General features: G+C 38.9%; 1 protein-coding gene across 3 annotated transcripts in view; it reads left to right on the forward strand.

Annotated features, from left to right (window-relative positions):
• samd11 (sterile alpha motif domain containing 11) overlaps window positions 1-18894 on the forward strand; it is an 80825-nt gene that overhangs the window by 55873 nt on the left and 6058 nt on the right. For all 3 annotated transcript variants that reach the window (XM_077714932.1, XM_077714914.1, XM_077714923.1), the window contains exons 7-10: window positions 9037-9190; window positions 16416-16534; window positions 17417-17495; window positions 17583-18205. In XM_077714932.1, coding sequence (XP_077571058.1) covers window positions 9037-9190; window positions 16416-16534; window positions 17417-17495; window positions 17583-18205 — 975 coding nt within the window. The remainder of the gene's footprint in view (window positions 1-9036; window positions 9191-16415; window positions 16535-17416; window positions 17496-17582; window positions 18206-18894) is intronic.

The following is an 18894-nucleotide window of genomic DNA, read 5'->3' on the forward strand; positions in this document are numbered from 1 at the left end:
TAATGACTTTAGAGGAAGAAAAAAAACGGACGTCCTTTTTTTCATCACCTCTTGTTGATATGTCTTTCATTTCTAATCCATTTTTACACATTTAGTTGCATATTTATTTCTATTTTTTTTTTTTTGCCTTTGCGGTACAAAAATGTGTGAACTAAAATCGTCTATTTTAGCACAAGTTGAGGTACAGGGGGAATCAAATGTGCCATCACATAAATAATGTAACATGTTTTTAATCAAATTCAAGATAGATAAATTTCTCGCAGCCCTGATTGGCTAAGCAATGTCATGTGATCGAATCCAGGTTAAGGACTACTGGTCTAGATTTAGTGGTTGTTGTGGTAATTGTAGGAATTGTGGTAGTATGTTTTGGTATTAGTAGTAGTAGCAGTAGTGGTGGGATTCATAGTAGTAATGGTGGTGGTGGTTGTAGTGGGAGCGGTATTAGTAGTAGTGGTAGTAATGGTGGTGGTAGTGGTGGTAGTAGTAGTGAGAGCGGTATTAGTAGTAGTTGTAGTAGCGGTAGTTGTAGAGGTAGTAGTGGTGGTGGTAGTAATAGTAGTAATGGTAGTGGTGGTAGTAGTAGTGGTGGTAGTATTACTGGTAGTAGTAGTAGTGGTGGTAGTATTTCTGGTAGTAGTAGTAGTAGTGGTGGTGGTAGTAGTAGTAGTGGTGGTAGTATTTCTGGTAGTAGTAGTGGTGGTAGTATTACTGGTAGTAGTAGTAGGAGTGGTAGTAGTAGTAGTAGTGGTGGTAGTATTACTGGTAGTGGTAGTGGTGGTAGTATTACTGGTAGTAGTAGTAGTGGTAGTAGTATTACTGGTGGTAGTATTACTGGTAGTGGTAGTGGTGGTAGTATTACTGGTAGTAGTAGTAGGAGTGGTAGTAGTAGTAGTGGTGGTAGTATTACTGGTAGTAGTAGTAGGAGTGGTAGTAGTAGTAGTGGTGGTAGTATTACTGGTAGTGGTAGTGGTGGTAGTATTACTGGTAGTAGTAGTGGTAGTAGTATTACTGGTGGTAGTATTACTGGTAGTGGTAGTGGTGGTAGTATTACTGGTAGTAGTAGTGGTGGTAGTATTACTGGTAGTATTAGTGGTAGTAGTATTCCTGGTAGTAGAAGTGGTAGTAGTATTACTGGTAGTAGTAGTTGTAGTAGTAGTAGTGGTGGTAATGGTAGCATTGGTGATAGTGGTGGTAGTGATAGTAGTAGTGGTGGTATTATTATTAGTAGTAGTGGTGGTAATATTTGTAGTAGTGGTAATAGTAGTGATGGTGGTAGTAGTAGTGATGGTGGTGGTGGTAGTAGTGGTGGTAATATTTGTAGTAGTGGTAATAGTAGTGATGGTGGTAGTAGTAGTGATGGTGGTGGTGGTAGTAGTGGTGGTCGAGATAGTAGTAATGGATGTTGTAGTGATAGTAGTGGTGGTAGCGGTAGTAGTAATAGTGGTGGTGGTTGTGATAGTGGTTGTAGGGGATTGTGTTATATTTCCAAAAGATAGAGCTGTTATCATAGTAGTAGTTGTAGTAATACGTAGTAGTTTTTGTGGTTAGGAGAGTCTTGTCATGCATCAACCAGATGGATCTGTGCTAAAGAGAATTTCATACAATGATCAACCAATATTGATCCATATCTAAAATGTTAGTCTTTTAAGTGCCTTAGTAAACAACCGCACTTGAACAACCTACCTGGCCTACCATTTTTTCCTTAAAAAAAGTCATACATTTTGAAGAAGGAGGCGGACCCCCAAAAAGCCGAGCTTGAATCAGTCGGGCGAGAGAGACTCTTGACACCCACCCACCCGGTTTCAAGTGGGGGGGGGGGGGCCCTGATGAAGCACCTATTTTTTTGTGGTCTCTTCAATGCAACCTTGTCAAACCCTGACTCCTCCCCCCCTGACACTGCTCCGACACCCCCCCTTTTAGCCTTAACCCCGCGGAGCTTCTTTTATGCGTTTGAAGTATCGGCGGCCAAAAAAAATGAAAGTACGCCTGAAATGGTGGGGGGCGCCGTGTATGGATTTGTAGGGACGAGGTGTTGTTGTTGTTATTGTTGTTGTGGTTGTAGTTTTCTCTCCCAGGCAGATTTTGGGGAGGGGGAGGGGGTGCCGACTCCTTGAAAACAGCCAATAGGGTTTTTTTTGTTCAGTTCTTAAAATGATGAAATATGAAATTCAGGGTTTATTTGTAACTTGAATTTTTCGTAAGTAGAAGTGTACTGTGTATGTAAATCCCCTAATTTGTTCCATGGTTTCAATTTAACGCTTTTAAAAATGATTATTGGCCCAATTTTGTATGAAAGATATGAGTAAAAACAGACAAATATCGAAGAAAATTATATTATAAGGAAATTATTTATGAATGTTATAACCGAATGCCACTTTTATTCTGTTTTAGACCAATCACAGGGCCCGCTTACTCATTTAATTCGCTTTAATAATTTTACATGAAAAAACACTGATGACAAAAGTAATGTTCTGAAAAGCTCCCATCAAAAGTAAAACAGGACAATTTCAAAATAAAATGACAGATCCAGAAAATGCATTTATATTCATTGGGATTTTTGCAACCTGAAATTTGGTACTTAGGGGCATTCGTATGTAGAGGTAAGACTGTACAGCAGAGGTGTCAAAGTGGCGGCCCGGGGGCCAAATCTGGCCCGTGGCATCATTTTGTGCGGCCCGAGAAAGTCAATCATGTGCTGACTTTTTGTTTTAGGATGAAATTAAAATGAAGAGTATAGATGTATATTCAATTTCCAGATTTTTTTTCCCTTTTAAATTAATAATTGTCATTTTTAATCCATTTTTCTGTGTTTTTAGTTCAAAAAATCATTTTTTTAAATCTAAAAATATATTTAAAAAATAAGCTAAAATAAACATTGTTTCAGATCTATAAAAAATGAATATTCAGGCCCTTCAATCCATTTATAATAATAATATAAAATCTAAATATTATATCTAAAATGGTCCGATGTATATTATATTTCCTGATTTTCCCCGTTTTAAATCAATAATTGTCAGTTTTTAATCATTTTTTTCTGTGTTTTTAGTTCAAAAATCATTTTGTAAAAATCTAAAAATATATTTTTAAAAAAGCTAAAGTAATCATTGTTTTAGATCTCTAAAAAACAGAATATTCATGGCTTTTAATCCATTTCTTTTAATCCATTTATTAAAAAAATCTAAATATTATATCTAAAATGGTCCAGCCAAATTAAAATGAAAAGTATAGATTTATATTAAATATCCCGATTTTCCCCCTTTTTATATTAATAATTGTCTTTTTTAATGCATTTTTTCTGTGTTTTTAGTTCAAAAATAATTTTGTAAAATCTAAAAATATATTTTAAAAAATAAGCTGAAATAAACATTGTTTTAGATCTATAAAAAACTGAATATTCAGGGCTTTTAATCCATTTACAATAAAAAAAAAAAATCTAAATATTTCTTCTAAAATGAATGGTCCAGCCCACATGAAAATGAATTTAAAAAAAAATGGTAATAAATTTTTTTGGAAAGCTCAAAATTCACGCTAAAACCTGCCCACCACTTTTTTGTTTAATTTTTTTTATTTTATTTTTTAAATAGGGAAGACCCTTACTTTGCAGCTTTTCATTCATCTCGGCCTTGTCTAGTTTACATTAACCACGCTAATCGAGGGATTACTGTATTTTTACTTGACTTTTTGCAATTTTTTTACTTTTTTCACCAAAATTCCACTTTTGAGCAGACAGATGTCGTCTTTTTATTAGCCGCCGTTCCGCCAAATCCGTCACGAGGCCGGCCAAGCGGCGTCCGTATTCTCACGAGCTGAACTAAAACGATTTAGGCTCCACTCCAGGAATGGCGGAAAAGAGAAAAATAGGAAGGCCACAAAAGGAGGATAAGCAGCCCATAATGGACTGACGACTCGCAATGGCCGCCCGACCGACCGAGCGAGCGAGCGAGCGGGACTTCCCCAAAATAACTCCACAAGACCAAAACGTTTAGGATTTCCAGTGTTTGTCTTTTTAACCTTTTTTTTGTTAGTGCCGGGAAAACATGCCCCAAAAACATGCATGCTAGGCTAGCTGGTTGAACACTCTAAAGTGCCTAACTCACAGGTGTCAAAGTGGTGGCACTGGGGCCAAATCTGGCCCGCCGTTTAATTTTGTGCGGCCCGGGAAAGTAAATCATGTGTCGACTTTATGTTTTAGGATCAAATTAAAATGAAGAGTATAGATGTATATTTAATTTACGGATTTTCCCCCTTTTTAATCAATAATTGGAAATTTTTAATCATTTTTTTCTGTTTTTAGTTCAAAAGTAATTTAGTAAAAATATAAAAATATATTTAAAAAAAGCCAAAATAAACATTGTTTTAGATCTATAAAAAACTGAATATTCAAGGCTTTTAATCTATTTATAAAAAAAATCTAAATATTTATATTAAATTACCTGATTTTCCCTCTTTTGAATCAATAATTGTCAATTTTTATCCATTTTTTCAATTTTTAGTTCAAAAATAATGTAGTAAAACCTGAAAATATATTTTAAAAAATCTAAAATAAACATTGTTTTAGATCTACAAAAAAACTGAGTATTCAGGTCTTTTAATCCATTTATAAAAAAAATCTTAATATTATATATATAAAATTTCCTGATTTTAACCCCTTTTAGATCAATAATCGTCATTTTTAAAATCGTTTTTCTGGGTTTTTAGTTAAAAAAACATTTTGTAAAATCTAAAAATATATTTTAAAATATATCTAAAATAAACATTGTTTTAGATCGATAAAAAACTGAATATTCAGGGCTTTTAATCCAGTTCTTTTAATCTATTTATTTTAAAAAAATCTAGATATTTTATCTAAAATGGTCCACGAACCATGTGAAGATAACCAGTTTGGAAGATAAATGAATGACTGTTGATAACTCTCTTAAAAAACAAACTTTTTTTTACAAGTCAACAACATTATAACGACAAAAGAAAGTCAAAACCTTCCAGAATAAAATGTTAAACCCACCAAAAAGTCGTATTTTCAGAATTGTTTGTACTTCTCTAAATCTACAAGACCTCGTAACCCCGCCCATTTTGACACGCGTAGCTTTGTTGCTAAGCTTGCTAAAATTATAATGTGACAATGGAACTTTACCAAAAAATGTATTTCGGTTTCCACCCAAAAAAAACAACTCCGGACTTTCCTAGCGTAAACCAGCTAGCCTAGCATGTCTTTGGAATGTGGTAGGAAACCCGACTACCCGGGGAAAAACCCACGCAGGCCCAGGGAGAACATTCCAACTCCACACAGGTCAAGTGACCTGGATTTAAACCCACAACTCCCACCCTCAGCCCGACGTACTAACCACTCAGTCGCATATTGCTGCAATACTAAATCAAAACAATACGCCTTAGCTTAGCCGCTCGTCCAAAATATCCGGGGTAGGGGGAGGGGCTTAACCCCAAAATAGCCAGTGCGGGGAGCGGCGTTACCGCGGGAAACTCGTAGAGGTCAACGCTTTCACAGTGTCACCCCTGTGTCGTGTGCAACTCAATGTGTGTGTATGTGTGTTTGTGTATACGTGGATGTCGGTATATGTTTGTGTCTGTATGTGTTTGTGTGTATATGTGTATGTTTATGTGTGAGTATGTGTATATGTATGTGTGTGTGTGTGTTTATGTGTCAGTGTGTGTGTGTAAATGTGTGTGTATATGTTTGTGTGTGTTTATGTATGTGTTTGTGTATGTGTGTATATATATATATGTGGATGTGTTTGTGTATGTGTGTATATATATATGTGGATGTGTGTATATGTTTGTGTCTGTATGTGTTTGTGTGTGTATGTGTATATGGTTGTTAATGTGTGTATATGTGTGTGTGTGTATGTGTGTGTATATGTTTGTGTATATATGTGTGTGTGTTTATGAGTGTGAATGTGTGCCAATGTGTGTGTATATGTTTGTGTCTTTGTGTTTGTGTATGTGTGTATATGTGTGTATATATGTGGATGTGTGTGTATGTTTGTGTGTGTTTATGTATGTGTTTGTGTATGTGTGTGTGTAAATGTGTGTATATATATGTGGATGTGTGTATATGTTTGTTTCTGTATATGTTTGTGTGTGTATATATGTGTGTATGTGTGTGTGTATATATGTGTGTAAATATGTGTGTATGTGTGTGTATATGTTTGTGTATATGTGTGTATGTGTGTGTGTGTATATGAGTGTGAATGTATGCCAATGTGTGTGTGTATATGTATGTGTATATATGTGGATGTGTGTATATGTTTGTGTCTGTATGTGTTTGTGTGTGTATATGTGTGTTTATAAATGTGTATATATGTGTGTATATAAGTGTATGTGTGTATATAAGTGTATGTGTGTATATGTTTGTGTCTTTATGTGTTTGTGTGTATGTGTGTGTATATGTTTGTGTCTGTATGTGTTTGTGTGTATACGTGAATGTGTGCATATGTGAAAATGTGCGTGTTTGTGTGTGTGTGTGTGTGTGTGTGTACCCACTGGGGCTCCGGTTCCCTCTGATCCCTCTCTTATCTCCCAACCCACCACCCACACACACTTACACACACACACACACACACCCCTGCACACACACACACACACACAACCTTGTCTGCCGCCAGCCGAGTCCCCCGCGGCCCGGCGCGGCAAACAGATCGATACACCGGAGCTAGGCCGCATTAATATCTGTCGCTTCACCCCCGGACCCCGCCCCTCCCTCTCCACTCCGCCCCCCAATTGGGCGCCCGCCGCTCAGCACGCACCCACGCACACACACACACACACACACACACACACACACACACGCGTACACACAAACAAGGCGGGCGCCTAAATCACCCCGATCCACGCATCACGCCCATGGAGGCGGCGGAAATGGCCCGCTGGCACCTGAGGGATCTGTCTAATTAAAAATGGGGGAGGCCGGAGGAGGAGGGGGGGTAGATTGAGGACTGGGGGGGGGGGGGGAGGGGGGAGGATGAGCGTTAGAGCGAGGACAGGATGGATTTTTCTCTCATTAGACGCCGCGGCGCCTCCTATGGCCGCCTGGCCCGGACAATAATGATGAGGTCTTGTCGCCGAGTCGGGGTGGAGAAGCCAGGGGGAAAGGAGATTGAACCAAGATGGCGGCCGGGGTCGGGGGTGCCGAGGTTAGACCATGCCAGGTTGGAGGGTTAGTGGCTGTTGGGGTGGAGATTCTTCATCAAAATTGGGTTGGACAGTTTGTCTTTCTGTTTTGGATGAAAGTGGGGGGTGTGTGTGTGTGGGGGGGGGGGTGAAAATACCCGCGTAAAAGCCACATATGCTAATTTGGAATGTCGACATTTTGAATTGGGAAGAGCAATAATGTGGGGATAGGTACTGTCTATTTTTTGAGTATATTCATTTTATGGGTAGCTTATTCTCGGAAGGTTCGCAGGGGGTGCCGGAGCCTATCTCATCTAAGTATCTAAGAATCAGTGGTCAGCCAATGGCAGGGCAAGAGGAGTCAAAAGACAACCAATCAGTGATATTTAGGGGAAATTTAGCATATAATTAGCCTAGCATGCATGTTTAGATTGGTTTGAACTATTTATTTATTTATTAATGTTTTTATGTATAATTTTTCTTAAAAATGTGGAGCATTTTAGCATACAATTAGCCTAGCATGCATGTTTAGATTAGATTAAACTACTTATTTATTATATTGTTGTTTTTTTATGTGTAATTTTTCTTAAAAATGGGGAGCATTTTAGCATACAATTAGCCTAGCATACATGTTTCGATTAGATTAAACTTTATTTATGTATTTTTAAAATGTTTATGTATAAATTTTCTTAAAAATGTGAAGTAATTTAGCATACAATTAGCCTAGCATGCATGTATAGATTAGGTTAAACTATTTATTTATTGTTTTTTTGTTTTTTATGTATTTTTTTCTTAAAAATGGGGAGCATTTTAGCATACAATTAGCCTAGCATTCATGTATAGATTAGATTAAACTATTTATTATTTTTTTGTTTTTTATGTATAATTCTTCTTAAAAATGGGGAGCATTTTAGCATACAATTAGCCTAGCATTCATGTTTCGATTAGATTGAACTTTATTTATGTATTTTTAAAATGTTTTTATATTTTTTTTTCTTAAAAATGTGAAGTAATTTAGCATACAATTAGCCTAGCATGCATGTATAGATTAGATTAAACTTTTTATTGTTTTTTTATTTTTATGTATATTTTTTCTTAAAAATGTCGAGCAATTTAGCATACAATTAACCTAGCATGCATGTTTCGGTTAGATTTAACTTTATTTACTTATTTCAATTTATTTTTAAAATCTTTTTTATGTATATATATTTTTAAATTTGTTTATTTTACACAAAATATATAATAATACTTAAAAATAATTTAGGTACCGTATTTTGCGCACTATAAGGTGCAATGGAGTTTAATTTTAAAACAGTTTCCCTATATAAGACGCACCATATTTAAAGGCGCAGTAGCCGTAGTAAAAAAAAGTCATTGGTGGACGGGTCTTAACATTATTTCTCCACCAGATGGTGCATTTTTTTAGAACATTTAAGTCCTTTTAGTGCAGAAAACAGACATTTTAAGATGGGCTAACAGTAGCTAAAAACTGCATTCATGTTTTTTTGGAAAGAAAATGCAAATTTGCATCACATATTTATGATTTAGTCATCATATACTTATGAATCTTAGGTCATACATAAAAAATAATGTCATAATTTGAAGAGCACCCAACATTTCGTGCCCTAAATTAGCCCTTTTATAGCCATAAAAGCGCTAATTTTGGCACACCCTCTTCCGAAATATCCCGCATAATTACCATACATTCCCACTTTGCGCCCACGCTACGCGGATTAGCCCCAAAACGAACGCAACCCACTCAACCCGCGTATTAAACGGATGTTTACCCGGATTTTCTACCCGTCTGCATGGAAATTAGCCGCTAGATGCTAAATTTATACCTTCCTTTCTTCCCCCCTCCCCCTTCTTCCTGTTTTCCCCCCTTTCTCCATCTTTGTTTTGGCTTTTCAGACGTTTTGCGTGCGCAGCAGGAAGCGTTGGTTGCCGCGGCGAGGAATCCGGCGGCCTTAGAAGCGCACTTGCCCACGGGCGCAAGCTCCGCCTCCTCCAGTCAGAGACGGAAGCAAGGTTTACCGCAGCATCGTGACGCACATTACGCCGACAGGTAAGAGCTCGTCGCCGGCACCCCTCAATCGGTACTCAAATTGGGTTAAATATCATTTTGGTCTGAATATAAGATGACGTTTATTTTTTTTCAAAAAGTGTTGGTCGCCTTAAATTCGGGTTTTGGGTGTTATTCCATTTCACAACACTAGAGGGCGCCATATATTTTAAAGGCGAATGCTGAACACTTTGATGGTTAATGAAGATATGAAGATGTTGTTTTATTACAGTTGATTGGTTCATGGTGGGAAAAGTGGTTACTGTGTCGGGGTCGCAGTTTTGGGGTTCTGGGTTCAAATCCAGGTCTTGTTCATCTGTCTGGAGTTTTCATGTTGTCGCTAGGGCTGTGTGGGTTTTCTCTGGGTACTCTGGTTTCCTCGCACATTCCAAAAACATGCATGCTAAGCTAACTGAATGCTAAATTGCAACTAGCTGCAAGTGATTGGTCGTTTTTCTGGGTGTCCCCCGCCTCTGGCCCAAAGACACCTGGGATTGGCTCCAGCACCCCTCGTGACCTTAATGAGGATAAAACGGTTCAGAAAATGAGATAATTGGTTCATAAAAATTTGAAAATGTGCAAAAGTTGTTATACGGCGTACACAAAATAGTATAAAAACAGTACGAAAATAGTATGAAAATAGTATGAAAATAGTATAAAAATAGTTTTAAAATATTATAAAATAGTATGAAAATAGTACAAAAGTACGATAAAAATAATAATACAAATAGTCATAAAATAGTATAAAGATAATGTAAAAATTGTATAAAAATAGTATAAAAAACTGAAAAATAGTATAAAAATGGTATAAAAATTGTATAAAAATTGCATAAAAATAGAATAAAAATAGTATAAAAATCGTATAAAATTTGTATAAATAGCGTATAAAATAGTATAAAGATAGTAAAAATATGGTATAAAGATTGTATAAAGATAGTAAAAAAATAGTTTATAGACAGTATGAAGATAGTATAAAAATTGTATAAAAATAGTAAAAAAAATAGGGAAAAATTAAGGTTAACAGGTTTGCCAATATATGTATCTTATTTATCATTATTTTGTGTATAGAAAATGATTTTTTTCTTAAAAAAACATTTTTCAAACTCGTTTTATAATGTAGGTCGTCTTACATTCAGGGCAATACTATATATTTGGAAGCGCGCCTGCCACGTCACCCCCCCCCCCCCCCCCACCCCCCTAGCATGGCGGATACCGGGCTCATGCCAGGCCCACCACACCGACGGGCCCCCCCTTCCCGACTCCCGGCGCCGGCCCCCGCGCCGCCAAACAAAGCCGGGGGCAGCGGGAGTGGGCGGATAATTGCTTGTCGATTATTTATGTGGCGCGGGGAGAGGCGGGGGATCGATAATGGGCCGGCGGTGCGGCGGCGGCGGGGGAGGAAGGGGGGAGGTGGCGTGGGGGGGGGGGGTGAAGGGGAAGGGGAGGGAGAGAATAGAAGCAGGAAGCGGGCGGGAAGCGGGAAGCCGCCTCCTGGCGTTCTGTGGGGGGTTGTGTGCTCGCCGCGCACGCCACATTTTACAAAGTGCGGATACGTGCGGGGTGCCGGAGTAACAGACAGTAGGCGAGGGACAATTAAAAATGTATTTTAAAAGAATGGAATCTATTTTAATACATTTTAATCATTATTTGGTATCTAAATGTGTCTTAAGTGACTTAAAAATATTATTATGACTATTATTATTATTATTTTTTAAGACTCTACAATTTTTTTTCATAGTTTTATTATTTTAATACATTGACAAAAATACAATAAATAAATTGAATTGAATGCTTTTATTGTAAGTATGATTAAATGAATAGTAAATATTAATTTAAAAATGATTAAAATATAATTTAAAGCTTCACTACAAAGTGCACTAAAAACAACAAATAAACAAAAAAAGAATAAAGAAATAATAAAGAAATAATAAATGCCCAAAAGACTGTATACAGTTAAAAAAATATATAATACATTTTATTTAGGACAATATGTCAAGTTTTTATTGTTATTTTAGTCATAAAAGTGTAAATGTATTTTTTAAGTGGATACCTCCTATGGCCACTAGGGGTGCAATTGGCTGATCTTGTATTCTTTAAATATAATTAATAGCCTGAACCTAAAATAGTTAAGTCAATCGTGTGATTACACAACGTTTTTACTTAAACTACACATGAAGCATTAGTCGTCATAATTAATAATTTAAATATATTAAATATATATATTTAAAAATTCCTAATCTCAAAAACGATTAAAATATTTCAATTTCGCAACAGTTAGTATGTGAACCAAATGTGAGTCAACACTAAAGAAGTATTAAATGACTAATTTCAATCACCAAATGCTAGCAGGCTAACGTGGCTAACTGACCCTAGATGCTAATAACCGATCACTAATCGCCTCACCAATCGATTGGCGTACATTTTACCATCCATAATATACATTTTCTTTACTTTCTTCTACCGGATTGAGATCACCATCACGTTCGCAAGGGTGACGTAGCTACGGTCAATAGAACATACAATTAGCCTAGCTAGCATAGATATTGTTGTGATTTAGACAGAAACCCGAGTACCTACCAAAAAAACCCACACAAGCCCGGGGGTTAACACACAATGCAGACCAACATGGATTTGAACCCAGAACTTTGACGCCGACACGCTAACGTTATTGTGGCTTGATTAGAGTCCAGTTAACTCATTTATATTTTTCAAAATATCTCATAAATGTGTAATGTTATCTAAAGTCAGATGTAGCTTACCTAAAAACTGCATTTGACAAAAATAAGAGCATTATAAATAGATTAATAACTTTATTTACATACTGTAAGTACATTTTTCATATTGGTTAGCAGTGACAGCTAGCTTAGCAGCAACAGCTAGCTTAGCTGTTAAATGTGTGGTATCGTGGCTTGATTAGAGACTGCTTAATTCATTTATATTGTTTAAAATATCTCATAAATGTGTAATATTATCTAAAGTCGGATGTAGCTTACCTAAAAACTGCATTTGACAAAAATAAGAGCATTATAAATAGATAAATAACCTTATTTACATACTGTAAGTACATTTTTCATCTTGGTTAGCAGTGACAGTTAGCTTAGCAGCAACAGCTAGCTTAGCTGTTAAATTTTTGTTATCGTGGCTTGATTAGAGACTGCTTAACTCATTTATATTGTTTAAAAGATCTCATAAATGTGTAATATTATCTAAAGTCAGATGTAGCTTACCTAAAAACTGCATTTGACAAAAATAAGAGCATTATAAATAGATAAATAACCTTATTTACATACTGTAAGTACATTTTTCCTCTTGGTTAGCAGTGACAGCTAGCTTAGCAGTAGCAGTTAGCTTAGCTAGCATTGATTTTAATCCAATCTCTGTTAATTTTTTGTTGATCAAACACTGCTTAACTCATGACCACGCTAACCACTTATACTTTAGCATTAGCATCAATAGCCATTCAACTAAAAAACATTTTTACTATTATTTATGCTTTGGAATAACTGGACGTCTTTTACCGTCAATGGCAGCTGACACATTAAAAAACGGAACAAATGAAACGGCTCGACGGCATCAAACCCGCACAAAGGCGTAACGCAAATCCATTTTTCAAACCATCCCAAAGCGGAATAAGAGCGAATTAAAATAAGAGATAATCGTTGGAATGAAAAGCCGGACGGAGTAGAGGCGCCTCTAGACCCCCCATCCCTTCTGTCTCCCCCATTCCCTCCCCCCCTCCCTCCCCCTAACTCTCTTGTATAGCTCACCTTTCCTTCGACCCCTCATCATTGATTATCTTGGGCCCATTAGGGCCCATTGTTAAAAACAAATCATTAGGGCCGCTCAATGGGCTTAGGAGGCTGGCGCTCCATTTGTCTGGCCTTAAATGGCGTTAAGCTCGCCGAGCATCTGCCAGGCAAATGGGGGGGAGGGAGGGTGGGGGGGGGAGTGTGGGGGGGCGTCAAAAAAAAACGTAGGGGCTTAAAAAATGGGGATGAAAAAGCCACGACGTGACGGAAAGGGAGAGAGAGATGAAGCAAGATATGGAGAGAGAATGTGAGATAAGGGAAGGGAGGGGGTGGTGGTACTGGGGAAGGGGGCGGAGCCTCATCCATTTTAATGAGCTTCCTGTGTAAATGTGTTCCCGCCGAGAAGGAGCCCAAGGCGCTCCTAATCCCTCCGCCCCTCCCCCCTACGCTCCCGTCATTAAGGCCAGTTCTGTCACATACACACACATGGGTAACAAAAAAAAATGGCGTTACGCACACACACACGGGAACGCTGTCGCCATTTTGACAGGTCGTCACATACGAGTGAATTTCCCAGAAGCCTTTTTGGCCTTAGTGAGATTCACATTTTTTTATAAAAATGAATATGGCGGTTTTAAAATAAGGAAGAATTAAGCGCGTTCCTTTGTTTTTTTACGCTTTCCCTCGCCATGGTGTGATTAGGCCTAATTATGGCGCCCGCCACAGACGCCCGCCGCCAGCCTCAGTCATGCAGCTTTAATTGACCGTTATTCATCTGCGGCCTAACGGTGGGCGGCGCCCAGGGACGCCATGGAAGAAAAGAACGGGGGGGGGGGGGGGACATCTGAGAGGCGGCGGTTTGAGGCCGTTGGCGGGGAGGGGGGTCGACGCCATCACCGCCGTTTTTTTTTTTTTTTTAGCGGCGTGGCCGCGCGTCGCCAGGCTAATTGCTTGCCCCCGGGGATTAAACCAGGTGATTACACACTGGGCGGTGTAATTACATAAGAAGCGGCTAGCGGGGGCCCCCCCAGTTGGCCGCCCCCGGGGGTCACGCGCCGTAGCCCTCACCCGAGATTAATTGGAGCTGCCACGGGAGTGCAAGGCGCCGCCGGAGAGAGCGGTTATACGATTAGCATTAACATTTCAGCGCGAGAGAGGCGATCGATGAATGCTTTTTTTTTGGCCCCTCCCCTCACAACCCCTCCCCCTTCGCGCCCCTGACTCCGACACCCCCGTTCCTCCAAGCTGTTCCGCTCCCTGGCCGCTTAGCCAAGCGAGAGACAAGCAGGCGCTAGCTAATTTGAACATGGTTACAAAACAATATTTGCGGTTGCACGCGTCCCCACGACGTCCGTTTTCTACTTTGTTTTTTTTTTCCCGCGTGTGGCGACCGCTCGAGAGAAAACCTCGGTTGTTGTTTTTTTTTTTTTTGTATTCTGGGACGTTTTAGGTCATGCCATTCAAAGTTTGTACAAGCCGCAAATGAAATGCTAATCTGTGCCAAACTGGGACTGAATCTAAGGAAAAATAGTGTGAAAATATTGTTTAAAATATCTTAAAAATGTATTGTATGTATCATAAGTTGGTTGTAATTTACCTAAAATACCCGAATTTAACATTTTATATAGATAAACAACCTTATTTACATACTAAAAGTACATTTTTCCTCTTGTTAGCTAGCTTAGCTGTTAAATTTTTGTTATTGTGGCTTGATTAGAGACCGCTTAACTCATTTATATTGTTTAAAATATCTCAAAAATGTATTATATGTATCATAAGTCGGTTGTAACTCATCTAAAATACCCACGTGTGACATTTTATATAGATAAAAAACCTTATTTACATACTTAAAGTACATTTTTCCTCTTGGTTAACAGTAGCAGCTAGCTAAACAGCAACAGCTAGCTTAGCTGTTAAATTTTTGTTATTGTGGCATCATTAGAGACCGCTTAAACTCATTTATATTGTTTAAAGTACCCCAAAAATGTATAATATTATCTTAAATCTGATGTAGCTTACCTAAAATGTGACATTATACATAGATAAACAACCCTATTTACATATTGTAAGTACATTTTTCCTCTTGGTTAGCAGTGACAGCTAGCTTAGCAGTAGCAGTTAGCTTAGCTAGCAGTGATTTTAGTCCAATCTCTCTTAAATTTTTGTTGATCAAACACTTAACTTTACTCATGACCTCATTTCATCCGCTATCAAAATGGCTTCAGGGCGGCCATCTTGGTAGGGGCAAAACAGTCCATTGACATTCAAATCAAGTCTTTCTATTTTTAAAAGATTTCCAATATCTTGACTACTACTACTACTTTGACAATACTAGGCATCCAATCGATTTAAACGTTCATTGGCCTTCAACCCGTCATTGAAATGAAAGGCCATGCTCGAACCTGGCAGCCATCTTGGGTGGGGCGACCAGCATTTTAAGTATTTTAATATTAGCATTAGCAAAAAAATTCAACTTTGTTATCCGTAGCACAAACCCGAAAAAACAAAATCATTAGCATTAACGCAAATTAGCAACTTTGTTAGCCATAGCACAAAAAACGAAGAAATAAAAGGCTTTTTTTCATGATATTTTTTGAACCAAAATGTCCTCCTTTGCCACTTCCCGTCCTCAAACACCTTTTGACAGAGTGAGAAGGTCAAAGTAAAGAATCCTCATTATTCCCTCCATTTAATACAAAAAAAACTACCTGTGAGGATGTACAAATAACTGGAAAAGAAAACTGGCAACGTAGAAATGAGGGGGCTGGGGACCAAAAAAAAAAGTCACGAACAACACCCATTTTTCAGAGAGAACAAAAAAAGCCGCTTTGTTCGGACAAAAAAAAATAAGAAAAAAAAGAAAGACACTGAGTGGGAGAAAGGTGAGAGGCGCCTTAACACCCCCCCCCCCCCCCCCCCCCCTTGACACCCCCCCTACCCCAACCCCCTCCATGAGGACAAAAGACTACAGAGATAATGGAGAGGCCTTTTCAAAAGTTGAGGTTACGGGACGCGCCGTCTTTTTAAAGCGCCGTCAATGGCGGCCCGGAAAAGTGGGTGGGGGGGGGGCGTGAAGGGGTTGGGGGTGGGGGCATGGAGGCGGGATGAGTGTTAATTAGGAGGTCCTTCAGCCCGTGGCCCCGGTCAAGATGCAGGGGCCACCCCAGCTGTCACAGCGTGACATGGTGGCATTGTGTGGGTGTGTATGTGGGTGTGAGGGGGTATGGGGAGGGGTGGTTGGGGGGGTGGGGGGGTCAGTTGAGCCTGACAAGATGGATGAGGCGCCAGGGCGACACGAGCGCCCTCTGGACCATGGCTGATAAAAACATGGCGTTCGTGGCGAAGTGGCGTGGGGAGGGACGAGGTGGCGTGGGTAGGGGAGGGGGGAGGTGGTATGGGGGAAATAAAATGGTTGTTAGAGTGAATGTGGGTTGTATGAAATTGTAATATGTATTTTTTTTCTAATTTATTTTTTTTAGGGAAGTGTCCCAGCATCCGCCGCCGCTGATGTCGCCCGCTACGGCACCCCACCTCGGTCTGGCGCCTCACTTGCGGGCGCCGTTTCTGGGATTGCCTTCGGCGCTCTGCCAGGCTCCTGGTGAGTCGTCATTGGCCGGTTTGGAGCGGTTTTCTTTTTTTTTTTTAATTTGGTGGTGTTAATAAGTGGTGGGGTGTTGAGAGTGCCTAGTTTGAGGAGTGTGGGGGAGGGAGTTTGTTTATGATGGGAAATGTACGTTTTTTGGTTGTAGTTCTTGGTTTGGCCAAAAGGGGGAGTGCTTTAAAAAAAGGGAAAATTTGTTTAAATTAAATGTTGGTTTATATTGATATTTTGCGTTCATTTTGGGGGGATATAATGTTGAATATTTAATTCATTCATTTATTTATAGCATTTTAAGTTCAAGTTTATTTTTAAATGTAATTCATTCAATTTATTTTCATTTAAAAAATAATTATGATAGAATTATAATACGTTATAATATGTTGTTGAATATATAATTCATTTTTTTATTCATAATATTTCAAGTTATGTTCAAAAAAGGGGAAAAAATTATCTAATTCATTCAATTCATTTTGATTTAAAAAATAATATAATAAAAAATACTTACAAAATAATATTTATATATATTTATTTAAATATATTTGTATACTCATGATAATAATTCTAGTGTAAGTCTTCATAAATATTTATTTAAATTTTGAAATTTTTTTTTTACAATTGCCCATTTTTGTCAAACCAGGGTTTTTAAACGAAAATTGCAAAAAAAAAATGTTTAACCAAAATTCAAGGAATCGGTCTCAAACTTGCGGTTCAGGGGCCAATTTCAGCCCACCCCCCAAAATTTTCCGGCCGCCATTCAAAACCCAATTCCTCCTTTTTACTAACTACCAAAACACATACCCCTACAACATCCCAGCATTAATCATTCATTCATCGCAAATAATCACCCATTTACTTAATCTGACCTTTGACCTCCAACAGGCTACAGTTTCCTCCAACCAGCCCAAGCGGAAATCTTTGTCCGGCAACAAGAAATGCTAAGAAAGCAAAACCTAGCAAGGTGCGTAAACCAATCACGTATCACCTAATCACCTGTATCCCTCACCTGTCCGTCACCCGTCCCTAAACTGTCCTCCGTCCTCACCAGATTGGAAATGTCCGCCGAGCTTTTAAGACAAAAAGAACTGGAAAACCTCCACCAGCAGCAACTACTCAACTCGGACCCCCTCGGCGCCGGCCTCCCCTCGGACCACCCGGCCTTACGTAGCCTCCAAGACGTCCCCGAAGTCCACCCGCTCCGGCACGCAATGGCGGCTACGGCGGCGTCCTTCCCCGACACGCCGTCCACCCGCCGAGAAGGACGCAGCTCCTCGGACGGCGAATCCGGGAAAGCCCCCCGTCGCGGACCCTCGTGCGAATCCCGTAGCGGTCACCGCAAAAGACGAAGGGAGGACAGGGGGAGCGAGGGGGACGAGGAGGACGCCAAGGACACGGACAGCGAGGGCGAAACGAGACTGGCAAAGTCTCGGAGCAAGCGCAAGGACAGACGGGGACGGGAGAGGGACGGGGCTAAAGAGAACCGGGAGAGTTCTGGCCTGGTGGGTGGGGCTTGTGCTTTGGCTCCGCCTCCTCTACACCTGCTCAATTCCACGTTGGGGAAGTCGGATGTCAAGCTTCAGATTCCACCCGGGTTTTTGCCGCCCATGCCCGCTCTTCAAGGACAGACGTTGCCATTCGGGTTTCCTTACATCAACCCGTATCTTCATATGGGTGAGTGAATCACACAAAAACACACCCGCACAAACCCACTCGCGTACCGTAACGGATACTATGTCGATTTTTATGAAAAAAGGCTTACTATGTTGTCGTTTTTTTTACCAAAATCTTTACTACATGTCGATTTTAATGAGAAAAAGTCTTACTATACTATGTCGTTTTTTTTTTTTTTTTTTTACAGAAAAAGCCTTACTATACTGTCGTTTTTTTTTTTACAGAAAAAGCCTTACTATACTATGTCGTTTTTTTTTTTTACAGAAAAAGCCTTACTATACTATGTAGTTTTTTTTTTACAGAAAAAGCCTTACTATATACTGTCGCTTTTTACGAAAAAAAAGTCTTTCTAGGTCATTTTTTTGCCCAAAATCCTTACTATACGATGTATTTTTTTTTTAAAACGAAAAAGCCTTACTATACTATGTCGTTTTTTTTTTTTTTTTTTTACAGAAAAAAAAGCCTTACTATACTGTCGCTTTTTACGGAAAAAGCCTCAATAGGTCATTTTTTTAATCCAAAATCCTTACTATACTATGCCGTTTTTTTTTTTTTTTACAAAAAAGCCTTACCATACTGTGGCTTTTTACGAAAAAAGCCTTACTAGGTCATTTTTTTACCCAAAATCCTTACTATACTATGTAGTTTTTTTTAAACGAAAAAGCCTTACTATACTGTCGTTTTTTTTT

This window comes from Stigmatopora nigra, chromosome 1, assembly GCF_051989575.1.
Source record: "Stigmatopora nigra isolate UIUO_SnigA chromosome 1, RoL_Snig_1.1, whole genome shotgun sequence".
In the NCBI taxonomy this organism is placed as follows: Eukaryota; Metazoa; Chordata; class Actinopteri; order Syngnathiformes; family Syngnathidae; genus Stigmatopora; species Stigmatopora nigra.